Genomic DNA, 15,351 nt, shown 5'->3' with positions numbered 1-15,351 from the left:
GAACAATCTGCTATTTTATTGGTTTTCTCCTTTTTTTCTGGTTTATCACAAAGTAATATGAGAAAGGAATTGGCAAAAACAGATTTCCTGAAAATTTTAAGCTGGTATAACTTGAAAAGGCCTATCCATCAGACATTAAAGATTGTACCGATTCTTTTTGAGACTTCAAAACATATTATATTTCACGATTGCATCAACTTAAAACGGATACATTCATCTCAGGTGTCACAGGAACTAATTTAGTCTCAGAAGACTTGGATATCGAGACATTTAGAAGCAGGACAATGCCTATTAAATCCATGAATGATAGGACAGATCTCAAAATTACAGAGCATAGATCATCAGTAGAAAATTGTCAATAGCAGAACTTAAACATACTCAATAATAGACAGAGATCTGTGTGTGCATTTGCTATAGATTGTCGTATAACTCCAAATGGCAAGCATAAAAAAGGAGGTATGTTACTCGTCATCTTTGTAAGGGTACTCCTCAGGAACTTGCTTCAGAAGCTTCAGTTGCAACTCAAATGTGTCATCCCCTCTGAGCATATCACAAAGCCACGTGACCTCTGTTTTCATTGACACCTGGGAAAATAGAGTGTTTTTCATTGCAACGAATTCTTGTCCAAGACAAATTCACCAATCTCAAAATTTTAACTGATCACAGTTATTCATGTAAACGCCGGAAGATTGCATAGAAGATTATTCTCTCATATCAATGTGTTGGCTCCTTTGATAGCTTCCTCCAGGAAATGGAACCTTTGGCCCCTTATTGGATGGTTTGGAAAGGAAAATACAGAAAAGGGTTTGAGGGAGTTGAAAAACGTACAGATTATAGAGAAATCCTTTTTTTTTTCTTTTTTTTGACACTTTTGGCACGCCTTTAATATCCAAGTAAGCATTGATGATTGGATACTATTTACAGAGAATCATGTATAAGCTTAGTGAATTTTTTGTAATCACATCTTGTTTAAGGAGCAACCCCTCTTCAACTAATACAATTACCAGTTTCCAGAAGAGAGCTATGCAACTATCCATGACAGATTATGTAAATAACCACTTGACTCTTTCCAGGTACCAAAGCAAGAGAATGAAATCAATATTTATGGGGATGTACTGTAGCATGGATGCAATAACGACCAGATGATAAATAAGATGAACTACGACGAAAACACCAATATGCTGTAACATAAAGTCAGAAGGAGCAGGAACCAACGTTGTTTAATGACTCTCAAATAGCATGGCAGTTCTTCCGTATTTGCTTAAAATTAAAAACCTTCCTGTACTTGAGAGGAATAAAGTAAGGAGAGAAAAACAAAGACATATTAAAGCTATGCATGTTTTGCACAGGACAGGTCATTGCAAGAAATAATACCATTAATTGTATAATCAGTTTGTATCGAGATACAAAGCTTACCATTTCCAATGCTCCCCTGACTACTCCACTTAAGATGTTACAATAATATAGGCCTTGACAGGTATCAGGGAGCTCAACGAAGTCTACCAAGGGGTTATCCTCCAAAATTAGACTGCATGTTGTTCCCTCAACATCCCAATTTGTCACTGTTGCAGTAACTCCTAGGAACATTTTGAGACCGACCTGTTGTCATGAGCAAAAGAAACCATGTTCGGTCAAAACACACTTTAAGCACTGGAATCTACACGCCCAAAAAGTATGAAGGCGCTGATGCATGATATTAGACTGACTGTACAATAAAAGCACAACCAAATTTCTCCACTGAATACTTGTCAGCTAAGGTTCTTAGCTCGTGCATATCGAGGGGGAGCCGGGGAGGTACAATGTATCTCCTTAACCCATAATATCAACTAGAAGGCTAAGCTCATAACTTTCTAGCAATCCCCAATTACTCCATCTTAAAGCAATGAAGTGNCAACCAAATTTCTCCACTGAATACTTGTCAGCTAAGGTTCTTAGCTCGTGCATATCGAGGGGGAGCCGGGGAGGTACAATGTATCTCCTTAACCCATAATATCAAGTAGAAGGCTAAGCTCATAACTTTCTAGCAATCCCCAATTACTCCATCTTAAAGCAATGAAGTGATGTGCGTCAAGAGATCCTCCTTTCACATGTGTGAAGTATATCAACTCAGAATAAGCATGTGCTTCCTTGTTTTTCTTTATTTGCTTCTTTCTTATTTGTTTTCTTCATCAAGCTGACTCATTTTCTTTCTAGGCTCATCTTCTTTTTTTTTCTCTTCTACTCTCTCTTGCTTTCTCCTTTTCCTCCAATACTTGATTTATAGGTCAAACTCTAGGATGGTGATAGAATCACCCTTGGTAACTAAAAATATCCTCCAATACTTGATTTATAGGTCAAACTCTAGGATGGTGATAGAATCTCCCTTGGTAACTAAAAATAGTTCATAGTAATGCTACTACTATAGATGTTCATTATGAAAGTAAATTAGCAAATTGAACTTTTATAGCTAATTTAATAGAAAATTGTAGTTGAAGTCATCCTCTTGTGGGATCGTTTGAGATTACATTTTTAACGCAATGTAATTTGAGTTTGTTGGAATTCATATTGCCATTGCTATCATGGTTCAGTAGGGAAAGTTCTAGATATAATTTTTAGGGACAAATTCAACTGCAAATGTCATGTGAGAGTAATTATCCTAGTGAAATCAAATAGAAATGACTTAGATGCTTGACGAAACAGTTTTTGCACAGCAAAGCTACACACTTTCTTATCACTAATAGAGGCAGACAATTAAGCAGCAGCTAAAAATACACCAGGAGATTTTTAATATGTGAAACCTAATAAAACAAGGATATTGATCTGTGAAGCCAATTGAAATAATAACTCCGAAAAAACTTCACATGATGAATAAACTCAAGGAATCATAGCTCAAACAGCATACAATTCTTTAGAATAAAAATGAGATAGAGACCTTGGCAATGACTTCAGCTGTCTCCTTGAAATCAACACACCTTGAAACATTAGACTTTGCCAGAAACTCGTCTATGAGCCTGATTCCTATATTATAACCCCTGCAATTCAATCAAACTTCAGTTTCCTATTCCTAAATCCTTGACGAATGCTGCATTTTACACTTCCATAATGTCATCAAAAAACCCTAGCTCAAGAAAAAAAATACTAATACCATATTACATTTGATCGAGCTGTTTATTGACCTCATCAACCTCCTCCAGATCAGTCAGCAGTTGGCGCACGATTGCTCCATACGTTAGAGTGAAAAGCTCTGCGTTCTTTGGCACCAAATAACAAAATACTCGTAACTAATTGTACAATTAGTACTGAAATGAATGGAGATCAAAATCTCAAATTGTAAGGTTTTTCATTAGGATTTTGTGTTTACCACTCGTTCGACGTTGGCGAAAATGGCGTCTCCGGATCTGGGTACCACAGGAGCCATGAGAGTTCCTCTGCTATTGCGATCGGTTAATTGCTATATTGAGCTAACTAAGAAGAGAACGCATACGTGCTGGGGATTTTACTGGTTTAATTGTAGAGAAAGTACAAGTAAATAAGCACAAATACACTTGTACCACTTTTAAAGCACACATAGTAATTTAGCTAAATCTATTATAAGTTCGAATATACTTAGTTCATGGACGACTTTGAACAAGTCTAGAAGTTCGTACAACCTCAGATCGCGTAACAAAATGGTATAAGTTGAGAAGGTATTTATATATCCTCCGATAATAGTGTAGGAATTTCAGAAGTATGTTCACAAAACGATTAACTAAATAGAAACATCGATAACACACTTGCATTCTTATCAAAAATCTTCCAATGTACTTTGACATAGGAAACACTTGTATCCAGTACATTTTTCTTGTTTGCTACAATTCTGGAGAAAGAGGAGTTCACAAGTTTAATCATTAATGTCAAATGAAATTGATAAAGAGCTGATAAATCAACTCAACAGGTACTCTAGACTATGCCAAGAAAATATAACCAGGTACAGATGGGTGTTTTCAAATCACTAGGTGTACATTTATTTTCATTAGTTACATCTCTCCACATTCAGCAATCACACATGCCAGCTTTGGTTTGTTGTTTGCTCCAACAGCCACATTCTCAATCTTCCTGACCACTAAAAGACCATCTCCAAGAACACGCTGTGAAGAAAGCAGGAAAAAGAAAATTTCATCACATAACAATGGAGAAGAAGTTAATAAGAAGTTTCTTGTTTTAGATGAAACAAATGGTTGACAAAATGGAAAAACTCATTGCTTGATATGTTTATCAGAGTGACTAGTCATGATAAGGAATGTATTAAGTGACTAGTCATGATAAGCAGAAGACGATGAGAGACAATGTCAAGGACAAAATCCTAGAAATGCTAGAGGCTAGGGTGAAAGCAAAGCATACCCCAAAAACGACATGCTTGTTGTCGAGCCACTCACATTTGGCACATGAGACAAAAAACTGCATGGAGCAAACAGCAGAATCAGAAACATAGGCTTTGTGAGCTAATCCACTTTTTTCCTGGATAAGATGAATGATCCTTATGACTTACCTGACATCCATTAGTGTTTGGTCCGCTATTTGCCTGCCAAAATAAGGATTTTGTAATTTACGTCAAAATAGAAGGTAAGAATGCACTTGAAGAATCAACTTTCACACAGTTGTTAAAACACTTTTTAAGTAATTTAAATTGATATAATTGTGCACAAAAACTCTGAACAGATATGAAGACAATGAAATAAAGTGAATTCATAACAAGTGTCTATGCCATCAAAACACAATTCTGACACATCCAAGGTAAAATCACCTCCATTAGCTTGGCAAATTAACTATCTGGCTGCTTTCACAAACTCAGGGACACACATAGATCTTATTCTTCTTCAAACCTATCCTTCATGGACTCAACCATCTCATCAACTGTTTTAACCAGAATATTCAGCCCTTCTATTGCAGGAAAAAATCCAGGCTTCAAGTACTATCTGAGACCTTTGTTGACAGATTGTGCTTTCTAATGATTGTTCCAATGGCGCGAGCCTTTCCTAGGTGATCATTCCTAAGGCATCACTTCTTCTGTCCACATGGGCATCCTTCCAACGATTCGCGGACAAAATATTAGGCAAACACCTTTTCTCTTTTTTTTTCTTTTCAAATAGTGACGCTGGGGTACTGAGTCCATCATCTTAACATTGACTATTTTTTCTTTTGAGAAGGACCCCTCATCTTTTAGTCTAATCATTAAATTCCAAATTCCAGAAAAGTCACCTTTTCTCTTTTCTCTGTGATATTACAATTTAGTATTGTCTCCCTACTCAGAATATTGAATTTCTATTCGTTGTTACTTTCTCTATTCCTTCTCTATGACACCAGACTCTGGGTATTGAATCCCTCCTCTGACCGTTGAATTTCTGGTCACTGTTCTGTAAAAAGTTTCCTCCTCTTCCTCTATGGTAATAGAATTTAAATGTTTGGTGCTGCATTTCAATCTGACAGGGATTTTCTGGTAATGCAAGCAACATAAAGGGTCCTACATGACTGGTCTTGTATTGGGGAGGGGATGAGAAAAAAGTTATGGCAGTAGATCAAAACTGTCTTTTTTGGTGTATCTGTCAGGAAAGGGATTGAAAAGTTCTTTAAGGGTGGTAAATCAATTGCACCCAAGTGTGTGGCCTAATAGTCAATGAACTGGTTGAGAGCCTTGAGGTCTACGAATCCCAGCATTGACAAATGATTCTTGTCATCTATCCTAGTCTTGGTGAACAGAGTCGCCTGGTACCTATTGCTAGTGGGAGGTGGGAGGTGGGAGGTGTCACGTGTCAGGTGTCCTCTGGAATTAGTCGAAGTGCACGAAAGTTGTCCCGGGCACCATGGTCAAGAAAAAAGGCGGAAAATCAATTCTGATCAGCTCAGGCTTTTATTTTATTCTTACACCTTGCTCAGGTGCATGGGGGATCTGAGACACCAAAGAGTAATTGTTTTTAGAAGTGATTAGAGTCAAAAAGTTTCTTTTTTTGCAACTCAGGTTCTCCATACTACAGTTCCCCCCATCAGTATATATTATGCAGTTACACTTACATCAAGTAAAACAACTTGGAAAGCAGAATAATGAAAGTATAAGCTGACAATTCAGCAAAAAATAATTATTTGTTACGAAAAAAAAATCACGATGCCATTAGCAACAGACATGAAAGGACCGGATACCATTGATAATAGGCCAGGACCAGTGTGCTTGGCAATAAAGTTTTCATCCTCAAACTTGCTTCCATATATGGAAACACATCCACTGCCATCTCCCTGCAGAAAAAAGAATTAGCCAATGTTAAAAGAGATATAGAATAAAGCTAATATTATTGAGTCAAGCAACCGAAACCGAGTAAAGAAGTCACGTCTGAGTTGATTATAACTAAGTCATCCGCTTATATTATACCTGTGTTGATCAGAAGTAAAATATTTGAAAGCTAAATATGTAACCTCTGAATAATTAAGAGCTTTTATCAGTCTCACATGTAATTAATAGTTGGCTGATTCCATCGCAAACACTTAAGACATATTGTATTTACACCTTAGGGTAATCAAAATATTTGGAGTAGACTAACATATCCAATACAGATTGTGAACGAAAGGAAATATGATAACAGTGATTTTTGATTCATTAGAAACTTTAGAGTTCAACAAAAAACCCAGCATTAAGAGTGAACTGTGAAGGGATAAATTCTCTATTTTATTTATTTTCATTCTTTGGGTCGTTATCAGTTATCACTATAGATAATGAAGCAACGGCTAGTACGCTAGCCAATATCAACCAATGTCCGAACACGGGTCATTTCTTTCTCGGTCTTCGTCTTAATAAGTAGATTCTGATTCATGCAGTCATTCATTGCTGCATTGGTATTTGGGGGGAGGAGGGTTAGAGTGAAGAATCAGTTCTTTTAAACAGAAAGTTGAAGGACATCATGATTTAAAGAGATTGTCTCTACATCATGATTCAAAATATCAAGCAAAGCAAATATTTGTTGTATAGATGAGAAAGCACACAATCTTCATGTAGAAAGAATTTAATGAAACTTACAGAGTCGTATTCCAGGAAAAGAAGTACTTTCTTCATGTTCTTACATATGTAGTGCTTAAATGCATATTAGAAGTCAAATTGGCAGGATTAACAAGAATATGATGCATTTGGGGTATAGCAACCCTTCTGGAGGGAGAGAGAATCTCAGGAGGCATATTCTTATAGAAAGAACCAGAAGTACCTCAGCAATTGGTAAAATCTCATTTTATCAAAAAAAAAAATGGTGGCACTTTATGCATTTTATAAGTGATAGAGGATCTATCATGAAGAAACCTAATAGACTTCTATCAGTGATCTATAGATTCCTATCCTTGTAGGCTGCATTGACATCCTCTTAGCAAAAGTTAAGATACTTGTACAATAATCTGGGAAATTCTTATTTCACATGAAGCATCAACAAAAGCTAAGGGAGGACAGGTTGAATTCAGAATAAATACTTGATAAAGAATTCTACGTACAGACCAAGAGAGCAGGAATTAACAAGGAAGCATGCTCGGTTCAAACAGATGATGGGGCAACGAAGAAGATGTAAGCGATGCTCGCACCAATAAATATTGGGGATATAACAGTAATGTGTATATAAACATGATGCTCAGAGATATTACAGTATATGTCAAACAGGTTAGGGTTACACACACACAGACAGTAGCCCTTCATAAGGTCGTCAGTCACCCCAAGTCCTATGGAACTGGGAACCTCCGTTCCAGAACAACCCTTAATGTAGAATCCCAATACAAGGTTAAGGCTAGAGAAAGCAACCTTTAGGAAATCACCACCTTGGATCATGAAGTCCTTAATCACCCTATGGAACTGACAATTCTTAAAGCCTTGTGGTACTCCTGCTTTCCTAAAATATATCAGATTTGCAGATGAGTTAGACAACATAACCAAAAGCCAGTAGAAATTAATACAATCCCGACTAATCCTTTCACAAAACAATTAATTCATAAACTAGCATCAATTAAAACAAAAAAGGAATGGGAAACGAACATAATTTGATAAACTTACCTAAATTCTCCCGTGCACAGTTGCCTGCAATTAAGCATTTAAAAGAGCTTTAGAATAGAACTTAGCAGTTAAAAGAAAAATAAGTAACATGATTTTGAAAGAAAAAGAATGTTCTTTGAGCACAATGATAAAAGACAAATAATCATGCCAGTGGCAAGTTCTTTAACAGTCTCACTGATGAAAAAGTATTAACATGTCATGTGCCTAAAGGATTTCATTTGTACTTTCATTATTTAAGAAGAAAATCTTTAACTCTTGCTATGTTAGGCATTGCAACTGCCAAATTACAATAACTTGAGGGATATTAAGCTTATACATCAATATCACCACCTTCCACTAAATATCCATTGGATTGGGGAAGGACGGATTTTCAGGCATTCAAAATGTAAAGAAGTGAACACACGAAAAATCCCCAATGGCATTCAAAAAATTCCTTAAACCTTATTTAATTTGAGAGAGTTTTAACCTGAAATTCTCAGCAGTTTTGGGAGTAATATCGGCGAAAAGCTCCATCTTGATGCGACCAGCAGGGATGTTGCCGATTGTTACATCGAAAAACACAACTGGGTTTTTTGGTACTTGTGGCCTCAGGTGCCATTCTACCACCCCTCCGCCCACGCCGCCAGACGCCATTTTTGGAAGTAGAAAGAACTGCGACTAGCGGAGAATTTGCTCTGCGCTACTATTGCGAGCTTTTCTCCTTAAACTTTAAAATATTCCTTCCGCTTTGCACAACAAAAAGGGAATTTTTTCAAATACTTAGAGCCTGTTTGGTTCAGGTTAAAATCTGGTCAAACTGATTTAAAAGCTGGTTTTTGACTTATTTAGTTGTTTGGCAATACTCAAAATAACTTATTTTAAGTTAAAAAAATTTATTTTAAGCCAAAAGTTAAAAGCTGGGGTAGGGGTGGTTTTTTTTTTTAGTTTATAAGCTGTTTTAAGTCGACCACATTTTTATCTTTTTGCCCTTAATATTTTTATACAATCTCCAAATAACCGACATAACTCTAACATCTCTTTCTTTCATTTTTCCCTTTTCACGTTCGGCATAGCAACTTCAGCACTTTTATCCAAACGCATAACTGCTTATTTTAAAAATAAGTTTCAGCACTTTCAAAAGTACTTTTTTAAAGCTGCTTTTATTAAGCCCATCCAAACGGGCCCTTACGCCATGATTGTATTTGTGGGTTAAGTTTTTTTTTTGTATTAAAATTAAAAATTACTCAACTTTTTTGTCCAAATATTAGAGAAAGTATTAACTTATATTTTTGTAATAGAAAAATCATATATAATGACAAACTATTAATTCAAATTAAATGTTATAACTATAGTTTGATTTAATTGTGTCAATAGCAAACTGTTGTCAGTAGCTTTTCTCCCTGAAAGTCTCGTTCCTCACTCTCCCTCTCTCCCTCGCCAGTCTCTCCCTCGCTTCTCTCGCATTATATAAGCAGAAATGTATAAATTGCGGTTCTATTTATATAAAGCGAGAAAAAAATTATATATACACATGCAAATACATATATTTTCGTCATGTACACTTATAAAATAATTTTTTTATAACCAAAAATAATATTAGTATTCAATTTTTTGTGATATCTTGGTAAAATTATAAAAAAAATATTAACTTTCTGCTCTAAAAGTAAATTAATAATTTTGTTATGATAAAAATGAAACTTTGAGTAATAATCCATAAAGTTAACACTATGAACGTGATATCATAATTTAATTATTTTTGATAAATATTGTTTTTATATACGAAGGAAAACATATATCTCAAAGAAAGAAAAATCATCTAACTAGACAGACTCTAGTTATGCTCAATTTACAATTTCATATAAATACTCTCTTCACTTAAATCGTTATATTGCATATTTCAAAAGTTAATTTTATTAATTTTTAAAGTTAAATTAGATTAGATTAATGAGAAAAGACATAAAGTTATCATTAAAATTGTCTCGAATTTTCAAAAAGACACCTTAACTCTGTGGATGTCCTATTTCCCCATTGAACAACTTAAGAGTGTTATAAATATCTCATTTCTTACCCAACCCCAATTGCAAGAAAAGAGGTGCAATCACGCACCAATAGTTGTTTGACACGTATTAAGTTCTTTTAATTTTTAATTTTTAGTTTCATTTTCATTTTCATTTTATTATTTTTATTTTTATTAACTTTATTTTTCATTTTTTCCCTCTTTTTTTTTCTTAAATCTTCATTACTTAAATCTTTTGTTCATTGTTGTAAATCCTCCAAAAGTAGCAGTCATAGTCACCTTCAATGTAGCTTCCATGATGCTTCCATGTTACAACACTATTTTCGTCATCAAAACATCACTAAATAAAATCAATTCAACTCTCAAGTTACTAAAGCAAGGTAATGAGCCCAAAAAAAAGATGGAGTTTCATAGTATTCTCTAATCAATGAACTTCTTTTTTAAAAAAAGAAAAAGAATCAAAGAAAAGCAAGAGACAAGAAAAAAAAGTGATAAAAATTTTGATGAAGTAAATGGATCTTCTAAGTTGAAGAAGATGAAGAAAGGTAATTGGATTTTTGAATTTGGGTGAAGAAGATAATGAAGAAGATGATGTAAATTAATTAAATAATTAATATTAAAGAAATATAATGACACCCGGCACTTTATAGCTGGTTATGACAGTAAAAAGATTGAGTCACGCGCTCCATTTGCGTGATAACAACCCAGGCGAGAAAATGGGTCAAAATGACCCATTTACAAAGATATTAAATAGTTTCATGGGGTAATTGGACACTTTCAAAGTTAAGGTGTCTTTATGCAAATAACGGACAACTTTAGGGGTGACTTTATGTCTTTTCTCTAGATTAATTTGACATTTTAAACAAAAAAAATAAATGTTCAAAAATTATAAGAAAAGTACTATAAATTACAATTTTTTGCATATCAATAGAATGAAAAATATATCGTAAAATGTTAATCAAAGTTATTATCATTTGACTTTAACAAAGAAAACAATAACAATTAAAAATAGAAGAAATAACTTTCAACCAAAATAGTTAATGGTAAAAACTCAATCTCTACATATACCAAACTAGCTAGTTTTGAAAATAAATCGTCCTCAAATGACTCTTTTGGATAATCAATTTAGTTAAAAATTTGAATACTTCTATACTTCTTTTTGGAAAACTTTGTTATTCCTTCCAATCCATATTATTTGATATATATACATATAGCTAGAACCATTATATATATGTACATTTATCTATGTAATATACCCTTTTTAATACCTCTCACTCCAATGGATTTAATTCCACCCCCAAGTTGATTCTAGACTTGTCAAACTATATTGCATTGAAAGGAACATGTAACATATTCTCTTCATCTTTGATTTCATAACACACATATTAGATCATTTGGTGTTCCCTATTTCATGTCCATCAAAGCAAAAAAAATGTGAATTTAAATCATGTGATTGATGGCATTCAGTCTAATATTGCATATGTATATTCTTAATTAGTGCTATAACATGTTTACAAACAAACAAAATAATTAACATTGGCATATCGAGAGTCATGCTGAAATACGTGGTCGATGTTATAAATTATGTACTTATTTTATTGATCTGTCAATCAGTCAAGGTTTGATATCAAAATAGGTCTAACCTTCATTCTCGATGTATGGAGGAACACACATCCTTGACTCTACAGTATGATAAACTTATATCGAAGTATAAATGAAAATTTTCATCCAAAATATCAAACTAGCAAGGATAATATTTGTATAGTGGGAGGAATAAGAATGGCATGATAGAAGGATCAATGTATAATTTGAAGGACTAGAAAACTCTTTTAGATTAATAATGATAGTTAGGGTCGATTGGAGGAAGTCTTTTAACTTTTAAAATGATCTGAGCAAGTAATTAAACTATTTGATATTAATTCTCCTAACGGTAGTTACTTAAAGTTTCATAGTAGACGGGTCAGGTCCATTATTTTAATAAGTTTTCACTTAAGTTAATATACATTGTGTTTATATGTAGTGGTGGATCTAGAAATTCAGGTACGTACGTGTTCAACCGAATTCATTAGCTTTTGCTTAAATAAATGAAATTTTGTTAAGAAATTCATTAAATATGTATAAACATTAAATTTGAAAATCAATAAATTAACACTTGAATTATCTATTTTAAAATTTAAAATTGAAATCTTGACTCCACCACCACTAACTTATATATACTCGATATGACTTCCTATATAAATACTTTATGTTGATTGCTTTAGCTTCAACTATAAAAATGACTTAGATTTAGGTTTTTATTATTTTAAGTATCTTATTTAATAATCAATTCCTTCAATTTATCTGTCGTTATAGTATGGCTGCTATTGGTAAAATAATTTGTCCCGTTCTACAACTGTTTAAATTATAATACATGATCAAAAATAGACCTTCAATTATTATATATATAATATATTATCGATCTAACATTAATATTCGAATAAAAGGTAAGTTATAGATAAAAAGATGGACATAAATCAAAATTTAAATTTATAATATCATATATATCTGCTACACTTAACTAAATATTGTTTACTTGGTATGTACTTTATAGTAAAAATCAATTATGTAGATGAAAATTTAAAAACTAACAAATTTTTTTTGTAAAATAAAAGATGAAATAATTAAAATATGAATACAATATATATTTACTTAATACGAAATGTCAAAAGCTTCAAATAAGTAGAAATCAAAATTGAAATTAAAAAATATTGTTGCCGCCTAGTTTCAAATCCATACCTTACACTTAAAATGTTCAGGCTTAAATCAGTAAGTCAATCAACCCAATATGAGAATAAACACACAACTGAAGCTGACATGTCGATGATCAGCTAAAGCTGATATGTTATCATGTAATACTCTTTTTTAATTACAGTGCGATATTTTATATTCACATTAAAATTTAATTAATTTAAATTCACGACCAATAGAGCTAATCAAGAAAAACCTCTCTTCTTCAATTGGACACTCATCTTGAGAAATGTCGTGGAAGTTCCAAACAAGTACTTCCCAAAAAGGTCGTAATCTACTTCTAGAAATACCAATAACATAGTCCACACATTTACCAGCTCTATCTATATATAATAAAACCAAATAATCACCTTTTCTTCCATATATTATACCTTTTCGAGTCATCCTTGTCTGCGCACGTGGGTTTATATATAAAAAAAATAAAATAAAAAAATCTTATACTTCATTTTGTTTTTCTTTAAAATTGGTATTTGATATTTGTTTTGAAATATGATTAATTAAAAGTTATATAAAAAAAAGTTCGATTTAATGACAATGAGTTTTACATCAAAATAACTCCATAATTTAAAATTTAAAATTTCCAATTAAAATTAAAAAATATTTTTCATCTGCTACGATTATTTTCTTGAATAATTGTATATAGTTCTCTTATCTATTAACCACATAACGTTTGCGGGTCTCCCAAGTATTTATCTCTCTAATCTTCCAAACCCTTATTTCCTCCAAGTTTCCCAATTTTCAGTCAAGACTTTTTTTCCAATACCTTTTTGTCCTTTTTTTCCATTTTTTCTTCATTATCCCTTTCCAAGAAGCAGCCTCTTTATGCCTAACTTTTTCCTAAATCAGTACCTATTTATACCTCTCAAACAAATTCCATTTCCCATTCACTTTATCATCGTACTATTAACTACTTTCTAGTTGAATTCTAAGGTTCTATCAATCAAGTTAGTCATCGCAAACTAATTTGAGATTGAACCGTAGTTATGATAATGAATAACAAGAAACAAAAGAGAAAAGACGGTTATAAATCGAAGAAAGCAAATTTCAAAGTTGTGTACATTTCTACTCCGATGAAAGTTAAGACAAGTGCCTCCAGATTTAGGTCACTTGTGCAAGAACTAACGGGGCAGGACTCGGATATAGCGAGAATTATGGAGACGAATGGGTCGATAACGGAGTATGAAGATATTCACAGTGAACGCGATGACTTTAATGAACTTCCAGTAAAATCATCATCACCGTCATCATCGTCTTTGCTAGCAAAGTCATCTAATTCATCTCCTATGAGTTCAGAATCTGATAATTATTTTATCGAGCCTAATTTTGATGATTTATTTGATAGCCAAATGCAAGAACAATTCCTTGCTTTTTTAGCTTCATCAAATTATAATTTGCCACCTAGTAGTGGTGATTATTCAGCTGAGATTGATGTTCTTGGAAGCTATGATGCACTACTTTAGATTTATTTTATTTTTGGATAATTAGTTAGGTGGGTAGATATGATCGACTTAATTAATAGGTATATGTATGTATATATGTATGTATTTTTTTTTAAATACTAAGCGGGATATTGTTTAGATGGTACTGTATCATCAGTATAACATATATATAGATTTGGAAAACCTTTCTTATGAAGAGAAAAAAAAGAGTTTGAGTTATAAATATTTATTATTAGTAGAAAGATTTTTAAAAATATTTATCAGGTTATTTACGGATAAGGTATATAAGTTTCTTTGTGAGAGTTGTAATCTTAAAAAAAATATACTCTTTTGTGTTTCATTTATTAGGTAATATTTGATTGGACACGAAGTATAAGAAATAATAAATACTTTGAAATGTTTATTAAATTATTTTTTTAAAAAGTAAAATTATTTTTCTCTTTCCTCATAAATATATTTGAGTAATATTTTTAAAATTAAGTGAGACCAACAAAGGTAGAAGAGGAATTGTACCTTCAAATCTTATTATATAATGAAACGTGACATTTTTTTGAAACTGACCAAAAAGGAAATGGTTTGACTGTACATATAATTTAAATAAAGGAAATTTAAACTTACATAAATAGCGTATACTATACTCAAAAAATATTTATTATTTATAATAATAATATTTTTTCAATTGATCATGTTTAACACAATTTTAATATATATTACAGATAATAATTTACAAAATACATATAATACAAATTTTATTGATGAATAATATATTTTCACACATTTTAATATATTGTGTCAATTTTTTAAAATACTTATGTTTCAGATTTATCATAATATTACTATGTATTGCTATAAATGGTACTCCAATAAATAAGAAATATCACTAAAATCGACACTTAATTTATTAAAAGATAACCATGTAGTTTTTTCTAAATTGTAAATTTTGAAACATTTAGTATTTGCCAATAAGGATTCAGATTAAATTAACTCTCTAATCATAGAGGTAAATTACAGAAATCTCATACTTTTAATATGAAATTACAATTTATCTTTAATAAGTTTTTAATTATATTAATCTCTTAAAAATTAAAAAAATCCGAATA

The 15,351-nt window shown here is 32.3% G+C and overlaps 3 protein-coding genes across 4 annotated transcripts; 1 reads left to right on the top strand and 2 right to left on the bottom strand.

The window, feature by feature from the left end:
* Positions 1-225: 225 nt before the first annotated feature.
* LOC107010242 (trafficking protein particle complex subunit 3-like) lies at positions 226-3,554 on the bottom strand. Of its 2 annotated transcripts, none has more exons than XM_015209483.2 (5): positions 3,341-3,554; positions 3,133-3,230; positions 2,912-3,011; positions 1,417-1,599; positions 226-584 (listed from the first exon to the last, which is right to left on the bottom strand). In XM_015209483.2, exons 1-5 carry the CDS (start codon positions 3,395-3,397, stop codon positions 462-464), a joined length of 561 nt encoding a protein of 186 aa, XP_015064969.1. In that variant the 5' UTR covers positions 3,398-3,554; the 3' UTR covers positions 226-461. The 2 variants fall into 2 exon arrangements, with proteins under 2 accessions (XP_015064969.1, XP_027772492.1); XM_027916691.1 differs by lacking the exon at positions 226-584 and adding an exon at positions 746-1,279 and having other exon boundaries at positions 3,341-3,516.
* Positions 3,555-3,728: 174 nt separating this feature from the next.
* LOC107007870 (peptidyl-prolyl cis-trans isomerase CYP22) lies at positions 3,729-8,765 on the bottom strand. Its single transcript, XM_015206689.2, has 7 exons — positions 8,496-8,765; positions 8,030-8,053; positions 7,781-7,868; positions 6,154-6,246; positions 4,508-4,540; positions 4,360-4,416; positions 3,729-4,106 (listed from the first exon to the last, which is right to left on the bottom strand). The coding sequence occupies exons 1-7, from the start codon at positions 8,660-8,662 to the stop codon at positions 3,996-3,998; spliced, it is 573 nt and encodes a 190-aa protein (XP_015062175.1). The 5' UTR covers positions 8,663-8,765; the 3' UTR covers positions 3,729-3,995.
* A 4,797-nt stretch (positions 8,766-13,562) lies between these two features.
* LOC107027734 (sigma factor binding protein 1, chloroplastic-like) lies at positions 13,563-14,474 on the top strand. Its single transcript, XM_015228818.2, has one exon. It carries the CDS (start codon positions 13,796-13,798, stop codon positions 14,270-14,272), a length of 477 nt encoding a protein of 158 aa, XP_015084304.1. The 5' UTR covers positions 13,563-13,795; the 3' UTR covers positions 14,273-14,474.
* The last annotated feature ends 877 nt before the right edge of the window (positions 14,475-15,351 follow it).

Source organism: Solanum pennellii, chromosome 1 (assembly GCF_001406875.1).
Source record: "Solanum pennellii chromosome 1, SPENNV200".
NCBI lineage: Eukaryota > Viridiplantae > Streptophyta > Magnoliopsida > Solanales > Solanaceae > Solanum > Solanum pennellii.
The sequence above is the reverse complement of the archived record's forward strand: the minus strand, read 5'-3'. Positions and strand labels throughout refer to the sequence as shown.

Coding starts and splice junctions, on each gene's coding strand:
- LOC107010242 (XM_015209483.2), bottom strand. CDS start 3,397: ATGGCTCCTGTGGTACCCAGATCCGGAGACGCCATTTTCGCCAACGTC. Junction 1,600..2,911: donor CAGCTGAAGTCATTGCCAAG/GTCTCTATCTCA, acceptor TCATGACAACAG/GTCGGTCTCAAAATGTTCCT. Junction 585..1,416: donor TCAGGGGAGCATTGGAAATG/GTAAGCTTTGTA, acceptor CTATTTTCCCAG/GTGTCAATGAAAACAGAGGT.
- LOC107007870 (XM_015206689.2), bottom strand. CDS start 8,662: ATGGCGTCTGGCGGCGTGGGCGGAGGGGTGGTAGAATGGCACCTGAGG. Junction 4,541..6,153: donor GTCCTGGCCTATTATCAATG/GTATCCGGTCCT, acceptor TTATTTTGGCAG/GCAAATAGCGGACCAAACAC. Junction 4,107..4,359: donor ACAAGCATGTCGTTTTTGGG/GTATGCTTTGCT, acceptor CTTTCTTCACAG/CGTGTTCTTGGAGATGGTCT.
- LOC107027734 (XM_015228818.2), top strand. CDS start 13,796: ATGATAATGAATAACAAGAAACAAAAGAGAAAAGACGGTTATAAATCG.